The sequence below is a fragment of the Zeus faber genome (genome assembly GCF_960531495.2).
Source record: "Zeus faber genome assembly, chromosome: 16".
NCBI classification, from domain to species: domain Eukaryota; kingdom Metazoa; phylum Chordata; class Actinopteri; order Zeiformes; family Zeidae; genus Zeus; species Zeus faber.
Genome location: NC_137202.1, coordinates 2,608,857 through 2,618,856, shown reverse-complemented (window position 1 = coordinate 2,618,856; position 10,000 = coordinate 2,608,857). Strand labels below are relative to the sequence as shown.

Below are 10,000 nucleotides of genomic sequence, written 5' to 3'. Positions count from 1 at the left end.
GGATGCAGCGGAGAGAGTTGTAGCTCAGAATCCTGCAGCGGATTGAAAGAAGAAGAAAACATGACGTAACTCTGCTTCATTCCACGGTGTATATCAGTTTGGGGGGGAAATACCAGCTCGGTGGGGTGGACTCACAGAGTGGTCAGCTGGCTCATGTTGGCGAAGGACGAGTTGGTCAGAGAGTTGATCTTATTGTTGCTCAGGTCCCTGGTGAGGGGAGGGGGGTGGGGGGGGGACAGGCGTCTTGAGACACAGTTTGAACAGCTCCTTCTTGGAGACCAGCGGTAGGAGACAGAGACGGAGACAGAGAGGACGAAGGGGACTCACACAAGCTGCAGGTATTTGAACGTGGACAGTTCCTTTGGCACCACACTGAACTGATTTCCATCCAGATACCTGCGGAGAAAGATAACATTCAGTCTCGTCGTAGGTGAATATTTAGAGCGACACTAGTCGGGGCATGATATGCGAGACGCAGCCAACGCTGCAGAAGGATGCCACGACCTAACAACACTGTGTGATACACGCCCTCCACACATGAGTAAATACATCTATGTGAACCTGGGATGGGTGTCGGTGGGGTGTTGGTGGGACGGGGGGGACATCTGATCCCGCCCACGTTGGAGTGTGCCCACCCCGCTGTCTGCTGGGACAATGGGTTACTGCAGGGCTGTTACCTTCCTCAATGGGTCATTTAGCGCTCAGGCTGTAGGGGCTTTCTCCTGCCATTGTTATTGACTGTGTTGATGGGAGGGAGGGGAGGGCAGGGGGGCTGAGTAGCCGGGTAGTTTGGGGGGGCCCTTTTGGGTTCGGGGGTAATGATAGGTAATGATGGTGCAGAGAGGGCACTGGGGATAATGACGGAGTAGCGACTGCTCCGGATGATGAGATGAAAGGCCGACAGTGTGGGGCACACCTGGTCACACCTGCTGGGACAATGACAGGCCTGGAGGCTCTCACTGTGTGTGTCCAGGTGTGTGTGTGTGTGTGTGTGTGTGTGTGTGTGTGTGTGTGTGTGTGTGTGTGTGTGTGTGTGTGTGTGTGTGTGTATGTCTGTGTGTGCGTGTGTGTACGTACGTGTGAACCATTTAAGACCGCATAGGAAAGTTCCAGACCTTTCCCCATCCCTCCCCTTTCCATTGAAAACTGCTCGTTAAAATGTCCTCCTGTTCCCCTCTGCTCTTGTGGACAGGCTTTTGGCCCCCCGACGCTCAAACAAGCACACATGTACGTGCACACACACACTGATGCAGATCCTTGGCTCAGAGTGTTTGGGTGACATCAGTTCTAGCCCCTGAGGGCTTGCATGCAGAAGAGGGAGGAATGCGTCTGCGAGAGAAACTGCAGGGTTTATTGACTCCTCTTCTCGTCCCTCTCTCGTTTCCCAATGATGGGATGTGTTTTCCTCTGCCCTCCCGCCCTCACTCTATCTGTTCCACGGGAACTCTCGTTCTCCGCAACTTTCTCTTGCCCCCCCCCCCACCAACTACATCTCAGATTCTCTCCAGACGCCTGCCCAATCATAATTCCATTAAAGCCAGACCAGATGACCAGACTCAAAGCAAAAAGACTTTCTGGCAGCGGTGACATATTTCCGATGATGAGCAGGGACTCACAGCTCAGTGACATTTCGGGGGATGCCTTTGGGCATGGCGTTGAGGTGCTTGTTGCTGCAGCGCACCACGGTCTCCAGGCAGGTGCACTCACTAGGACACTGAGGCCTTGGCACGCAGCTAGACTCCTCCTGGCCTGGAAGACAGGGGAGAGGGGGGGGGGTGAGACATGGAGGACCTGGAGAAAAATCTTGAAAATTGAGGTCAGAAGGTTCTCATCTTGGCAAGGAGCCAAGGGGAAAAAGGCACAGAGGATGGATAATAAAGACCTACTGATGTAGAAACAAAATACAATGTTATATTTCAGAAATAATATTTTACAAAGAAACAAAGCCAGGTGTCACGGTGTGATACATGAATGGACTCAAGTTAATTGTATCAATAGTGTCGAGTTCCAAAACATTCTTTGGCATTCAATAACAAATTTTGATGGCCGATAATCTCTTGGCTAATCTAAAAGCCAAAACTAAAGGTTACAGTGAGAGTTAATATGTCATGTTATTGTTTTTAAGGGGATTTGTTTTAAAGTCAAACAGAGATATTTATTTTCTTAAAACAGTATATGTCATGTAATAGTATAGAAAAGGAAATTAAATGGAGAAATGATCATTTAGGAACTGATCTCAAAGTCAAGGTATCAGTACGGTACCGGTATCAATCATACATTTTGATATAATACCCCGCCCTACATTCAATTTTATACTGTAGGTTAATATAAGTTATAACAGATTATTTGTCATCACTATTTCATCATCAGCGCAAAGAAATCACTACAATTTGCAAAAATCAATATTTGGGGGTTTTCTCTACTTTAAATGTCCAAATTAATTTTTCATTTATTATTTTCAAAATTAAAGTTTCACAAATTAAAGCATTTTTTTAAGCTGATACAATGACCCGAGCAAATGGTGTTTAACTGAAACAATGGGGTGAAAAAAGGAGCCATAGGGTTCTATGTCCTAAATAGAATCATGAAGATTAAACCAAGACGAGGTGAGAGAGGAGCCGCTCTACTGTGATATCGACCGGCACGTTGGTCTGAGGCCTGAAGACAGGTCCAACATTCATCCTCAGGTGCAAACAGGCCAAGCGGTCAATATGGCAAACAGCTCAATAGTTGCTCTGCGCCGGACATTGAACAGCAGTTTCGGAACTCCTGAGCAGCGATCTATTCTGCAAACAAAAAGGTCCTCTCCTCAAGAACGCATTGAAGCATCGCCTGTTTGCGTTGTGCGGCTGAACGGAGGGGGATTTCACCAGTTGAAAAACTATCAAGAAAGGAGGAATTAGCCTCCATTTAAAGGCTCCTCATTCCACATCTGGTTGACAGAGGTAGAAGTTCTATTTTACAGATGAGCTGATGGAGGGGATAAATATGTAGAAAAATGGGATAAATATATTGTTCATATCGGTGCAGGTAGCAGGGTAAATATTGGGGGGATGAGCTTGAATCCCACCATTGGATAGAAGAGTAGAGTCCAAAAGATGGAGGCAGGGGAGGTGGAGGGAGCGCAGCAACACAGCAAGCAACCAGGTAGGGCAAGAGCAAATGGCTGCTTAAATAGGTCGTCCAAATAAGGGTGTGGAAGCTGGTGGCGCCGTTGAGTTGTCTGACGGACGACTCAACTGAACTATAAACCGTTCATTGAAAAAGGCCCAGATGTCGCCCCACGTATCAACTGGGAGGACCACCGGCAGTATCTCTCACCCTCCTCGCAGCGGAAGTCGGGCAGAGCCACGTCCTGCAGAGGAATCTCCTTGAGGAAGGCCGGCCGCTGGCAGCGAGGATTCCCCGTGACGATCTTCCTGCTCCGCAGCCAGTCCCCGAGCCACGCCAGGCGGCAGTCGCAGTTGAAGGCGTTGGCCAGGAGGTTACTGGGGGGAAGGGGGTGGGTGGTCCGGGAAGAGAGGAGGTGGGGGTGAGATGGATGATGGAGGAAACATGTGAATCTGAATAGGAGGTGTCAGGTGCGTGAACCTCACAGGGTGGAGAGGGTCTGCAGCGTGTCAAACGCCCCCGGAGTGATGGTGGTCAGCTGGTTGTCGTACAGCGATAGCAGACGCACGTTGTGGAGCCCCGTGAAGCTGCTGTTGTGCACGCAGCTGATTTTGTTGTTCCTCAGCATGCTGGTTCAAGGGGAGACACACAGAAATATTGTTTTTTATATATATGTATCATGTAATATATTGAAATAACACTGTCATCACACTGTAGAAATAATTGAGTAAGTACATATAATAACTTATACACCAATACTAATAATTCATCCTGTGCATAAAATGTGTGTATTCTGTATATTTTTTTATATATTTGACTTTCTGTTTTTTTTTCAGATTTCTGTTCTGTATTCTTGGCTATTTCTGTACATTGGGCATCTTTTTTTTTTCAGTTTTTTCGACGATTTTTTTAAGGTTAATTATCCGTACAGAAATGCACCAATCCTCACCACGACTAATTCCTTGTACATGGCAATGCACATGGTGGAATAAACAGATTCCAATTCTGACTCAGATTGAATCTGTCTGTGAAAGATAATGAAAGAAATAAAGAAAGAGTGTTTGTCTGTGTGTGTGTGTGTGTGTGTGTGTGTGTGTGTGTGTGTGTTTGTGTGTGTGTGTGTGTGTGTGTGTATGTGTGTGTGTGTGTGTGTGTGTGTGTGTGTGTGTGTGTGTGTATGCGTGTGTGTGTGTGTGTGTGTTTGTGTGCACGCACATGTGTTTTGTTTATAAGACACAGGATTTTGTGCGTGTATGTAAATGTGTCCCTTACAGCATGCGTAGGCCCTCCAGGCCGCGGAACATCCCGCTGCGCACTGAGTCGATCTGATTGGCCGTGAGGTGAAGCTCGTTGACCGATCCCGCCCCTTCGAACGCTCCGTCCTCAATCTCTGTGATCTTGTTGTTGCTAAGGTTACTGCAGGGGGTGTGGAGGGGGGAGGTGTGACATCAAATAAATGGAGTGCACGCACAATGGGTGGTGGCGTCGTGCATTTAAAAATCCAATCAAAAGTGTTGAATATCACTTGAGCTGGGACAGAAAGCTTCACTCACATCTTCTTGAGCTGAGAGAGAGTCTTGAATACCCCGGTTGCCTCCATGGTGGTGATGTCATTGTTGTTGAGGCGGCTGGAGAGAGAGAGAGAGAGAGAGAGAGCGAGAGAGAAATGGATGAACTATTTAAAACTGCAATACACACAATCCTACTGAAATGCTCTATGGAAATGCAAGAAGTACAACTTTTTGACCAAAAAGACAGACGTTCAGAACAAGAGAAGAAAAATACAAGGCGGTGATTTGGGTTATCTTGGGGTTTTATTGGTGCAAGACTCCGAGGCGAACTTTGAATTTTGTCTATTTCTCGCTTGCTTTTTTTCCGGCAGCTCGCTCTGGAAATAGGTGCCACAGAAATCACTCTGGGCCCCCTAGTGGCATGAAATTACATCAAAAGAAGTAAACGGCCTTCTTATTGAGTATACTGACAACAGCGTTGCGGGACACGTTCTCCGGTTCTTCTGCATTTTGGTTGAACCTCTTTAAAAGTACGCCTCCGCCTCAAGCAATTACAAACAAACTAAGGTGTGAAAAGTCCTTTGTCTCTCAGAGACACCAACCATACAAATTGCAGCAGATTCTGGGTTTCGGGGAATATTGCCTTGTGCATATTGTGGATCCTAAGTGAAATCAAGTGTATTCCTACAGCCCCTTATCCCAGTATGGTCTCAGAGATCTTCACAAGCTTCACACTTCACATAGACATCAACAGATCGACAGCAGCCCCTGGTCGTAACCCCTCCTGGGCCTTACAGCTCGGTGGTCGACGCGGGGATGTGCTCTGGGATCTTGGTGAGCTTCAGGTTAGAACAGTCCACCACGTTGGACTCGCAGCGGCACTTGGGAGGGCACACCGGGTCGCTGTTGCACTCGTTGTTCAGGCGGGTGTCCTCCGTCCCTGCAACAAGACACACACGAGACACATGCAGAAAGAGGAGTTCAGCATCGCACCACCCTCTCGCTTCCGCCGCTGGTGGGCGCATCCCGCCTCCCCTCGCTCTCTCTCACGCCGGCCCACGCTCCCCAACCCACCGAACGTGGCGCGCTGTGTCATCGCCAGTGTGAGGTTTGCCCTATACGAGCGCTAGTCACACATCTGGACCCTGCGCGCCCCGTGTGCGAGGCGTACCTTGTCCTGTTGTGACCTTAACAAGTCTTCTAAAGATTTAGAGCCCTGCCAAGGCATCCTGCCGTGACCTGTGACGACCGAGGGAAGGGAGGAGCTAAACCTACGGGGAGCAGAAGAGATAATAGCGTGTGGTAGATTTTAGGGAGGTGATGGGATTAGGAGCCATGGAGGTGAAAAGAACGGAGGCAGGAGAGGTGGAGACGCTTGAAACAGAGAGACGGAGGGAAGCCGAAGCGGGATTCGGAGGCTTCAGTTGGCTTCAGTGGAGCAGAAAGCTCCAGAGAAAGATGATGGACAGAGCCAGCGAGAGAGAGATAGATAGATAGAGAGAGAGAGAGAGAGAGAGAGAGAGAGAGAGAGAGAGAGAGAGAGAGAGAAAGAGAGAAAGGATGATAGGAGAGAGGCAGTCGAAACGGCAATGCTGAAAAAAAGCCGTGCAGACAGGTGGTGGAGGTGGGGGGTGGAGCAGTGGAGACACAAGGGACTCGAACGCATGCAGGAGAGATGAGTCGTAGACAGGTGACAGAGAGAGAGAGAGAGGGAGAGAGAGAGAGAGAGATGAAAGGTGAGGGAGATGAGAGGTGAGATGAGAGGGAGGGAGGGAGAAAGAGAATAAAGGGGAGTGTCTGTCCTGACAGAGGCAGCGTGGGGAGTGTGGGACTCTTCCCTTCCACTTCCTCTCTATGAATAGACGTTACGTGCCAAGCAGCGTGCTGCCGGTTACATCACGGATGCTTAATAATGAACAAGCACTGGGAGCCACTTAGAGCATTGTGCATAAGTGTGTGTGTGTGTGTGTGTGTGTGTGTGTGTGTGTGTGTGTGTGTTCCCGGTTCTGTATGTTCCTTTTGGAAAGGACGGTCCAACTTTATTTTGGGTCTCCCGTTCCTTTGCATGCTTGCATCCCCCCTACACCGATCTGCCTGAGGTGGCGGTTCGGTGGTGACGTCAGACTGCTGCCTCAGACAGGCTGCCCTATCCTAGCATCCTAGCATCCTACCATCCTACCATCCTAGCATCCTAGCATCCTAGCATCCTAGCATCCTACCATCCTAACATCCTAGCATCCTAGCATATTGGTGTCAACTTAAAATACAGGTGAGGAAAGATTTGTCAAGAAAGTTGCGTGACCCTAACTTATCAGTCATAAATTCTAGAATCCTCACTTCTAGCAGTGATTTCCTTCTGCTCCCTTCGCAGCGATTCAAACTCACACAGTTGCTCCGAAGTGAAAATGGAGGGTGAAAAGACTATAATAATGGCGGTCATTAAGGAGAGTGCCCCACCACAGGGGGACAGCGACAGGAAAAGGCACTTCCTGCAACGCAGGAAGCAATGAAAGTGTGACGGAGCGCTTTGATCTTTGAGGATGTGAAGGAGTCTAAAGGCCAGAATGTTTAGACTGAGTCATCTCCACTCTCACTAACCAGGACATAAGACAGAAGAGGTAAGGAGGAAGAATAGAGGAGAGGAAGGAGAGGAGAGGAGGGGTGAGGAGAGGAGACGAGAGTAGAGCAAGTTGACGTTTCCCCTTCGAGGCCCACTCTGACTCATCGCTGGTGTTGCAGGAGTTTTTTGTGACTCTTCTGCAGCCAACTGCCTCATCAACACACCACGTTTCATCAACTACGCTGTAGATTACGTGTGTGTGTGTGTGTGTGTGTGTGTGTGTGTGTGTGTGTGTGCGGTGTGTGCAGGTCTTCATTGTTATCATTCTGGGAGGGTGTATTTCACCATTAATCACTTTTATCTCTGGTCTTTCTCATGCTTACATAGCAATTCCATTTGTTCTCTAAGCCATGGAAGTGTTTTATCAGGGCAAAGACACACACACACACACGCACACACACACACACACACACACGCCCACACACACACACGATAACAGACATACAGTACATCAGCGCTTCTCCTAGTTTTTTTTCTTGGAAGCGCTCTTGTTCAGGGGTCCGGAAACATCCGCTGATAGGAATCTGGTCCTCTGGTGGGCTTTATTTTCTTTAGCTTATCCAGATAAAGAGGACATATCCCCCCCCCACCCCCCACCGTCCCCCGCATCCCCATCTCCCCCCAACCCTTGGGCCTCCCCCCCGCCCGTACCTCTCGCTGAGTGACTGACTGTGCTCCTGCCAAAGCAAGGAGGGGCTTCCTCTCAGGCTTTCGATTGGCTCGGCCCGCTAGACAAACAGAGGTGAGGGGAAAGGTATCGCCGAGACAGACACTGCACACTCTCAGGCTTCCAGAGAAAAAAATAAAACAAAAAAAACAAACACTGCCCTGACACACTGCAAGGGAAAGCCATTCACGGGCCAAATCGACCATTTTGCATGTTTGTGCAATTGTGAGCTAAAGGGTCGTCATTGACAGGGCAAACGATGAAACGAAAGTGCATAGAGCGTTTGGATTCAAGCCTCGCTGCAGCATTATCATCTGCGTCCCTGTCATTGCAGTGGAGCCAAAAGTGAACGCAAAGCAGTTACTGTAACGTGACTCCCACCTGTCGTGAGGTGGGGCGGATGGGCAACGAAATGAGATGCGTGAACACATACAAGACACTCACCTGGGATGAAGTACTGCTCTTTGGCTGTGATGGAGACAAGAGAGAGGGAGCGCGTCAGTGAGGCGGGTCCACATAGCTGAGGGCTAGCTATGCGTGAGCAGCGTCATATATAGCAGCTATATATGACCACAGAGGACTACAGGTAAATGGCATTTAAACAGAGTAGCACAGGGCTAGCTGTGACAATGCATGACAATGTGCAGACAATGGTGTCGGTGTTAATGGTAGGAATAAGAAAGAAAGAAAGAAAGAAAGAAAGAAAGAAAGAAAGAAAGAGAACTGTGTACTTTTCACGGAGCCCCTTCTGCAGCCAAGCTGAAGAAGCTGCATAAAAGCCCACTACATAAAAACAAAGGACTGTGGGTGCTGGGCGTGGGCCTTGAGTGGGCCTTGGCCAGTCCGGTGAAGAGGAGTGAGGGGGTGGAGAAAGTGGAGCCTGCCAGGCAGTGGGTTTGGCAGGAGATGGTGCTGGAGAGGTGGATGGAGGGGGGTGATTTGGAGGGAGATGGGGGGGTGATGGTGAAGGAGATGGCCAGGCAGGGGCTTAGAGATTGGCAGTGGCAGATAACCCCCCCCCCAAAAAAACATATGTAAATGCCCGCTGTGCCAGTGATCTCAGCTCGCTGCAGTTCCCTGGTGAAAGCAGACTCTCTGTGAGGTAAAAAGGAGAGGAAATGGAGAATAACATACGGTGGCCCTGAGAGTTTAACCCAGTGCACCTTAAGAAAACACAGGCAAATAGAAAAAAACACAAGGAAAGTGAGCAATAATGGACGCACCGATCTTTCTGCAATGAAATATATTTAATAAATAATATATAATAAATTAGTGTCTGTAATAACCTGGATCCGCCATTATCACTGGACCAGTCGCGCCACGCGAGACCACCGAGTCCAAATCCTCCACCTGCTTCCTCGCTACAAGCACCAAACAGTCTCCATGCAATAAATAAACAGAAAATAAAACTTTTATATCAATCTATGGTTTTTATTTAAGCCATTTCAATGCAATTTTCCAGAGAAAACGACGTCTACCGCCTCCATGATAGTGTTGTACGGTTCATGAACGATTCGTTTCATTCGATTCATTTGGGTGAACAAACTGAACTGAATCACTTCCTGAAACAATCCGTCCATCAGTCAGTTCAGATGAGCTTCGGTCAGTTGTGAGCGTGTGTCAGCTTGAGTGCAGCGCAAAACTATGACATGCGCAGCAGAGAAGCAAGGAAGCAGATGGAGGTGGTCACAGTGGTCTCGCGTGGCACGATTGGTCTGGTGATAGTTGCGGCTCCGGGTTATTACTTGTATGAATTATTATCTATAATCTATATCTAATCATAATTATTGTGGTGTGGGGATGGTGTGGTTTGAGCAGCCACATCTGTCCTGGGTCTAGGAGACTGGGGGCCAAGGATCAGAGTGGCTGCATACCTGTTGCTCATTGGTTGGTCAAACGAGCAACAGGTAAAACCCCCTTCCCCACACTCACTCAGAAGAGGAGCCCTTGTCATGTCAATCTGTTCCTGGGCTAATTCCAACTAGCCCACTCTCTACAATAAACTGGTGTCTACAACCCCGTCGTCTGTTTTTCTGTCCCTGAAAACGTCATTTGGGTGGCGGGTAGTAGGCAAAACTGCCACAAATATAT

At 48.7% G+C, this 10,000-nt stretch overlaps 1 protein-coding gene across 1 annotated transcript in view; it reads right to left on the bottom strand.

The window, feature by feature from the left end:
• The window catches only part of slit1a (slit homolog 1a), a gene marked incomplete at its 5' end in the record, with an annotated part of 102,687 nt that overhangs the window by 12,487 nt on the left and 80,200 nt on the right, over positions 1-10,000 (bottom strand). The window contains 10 exons of the mRNA XM_080017226.1: positions 1-32; positions 136-207; positions 328-396; positions 1,617-1,749; positions 3,322-3,488; positions 3,597-3,740; positions 4,384-4,527; positions 4,665-4,739; positions 5,418-5,562; positions 8,354-8,377. The exon at positions 1-32 is cut by the window's left edge and continues 40 nt beyond it. Coding sequence (XP_079873352.1) covers positions 1-32; positions 136-207; positions 328-396; positions 1,617-1,749; positions 3,322-3,488; positions 3,597-3,740; positions 4,384-4,527; positions 4,665-4,739; positions 5,418-5,562; positions 8,354-8,377 — 1,005 coding nt within the window. The remainder of the gene's footprint in view (positions 33-135; positions 208-327; positions 397-1,616; positions 1,750-3,321; positions 3,489-3,596; positions 3,741-4,383; positions 4,528-4,664; positions 4,740-5,417; positions 5,563-8,353; positions 8,378-10,000) is intronic.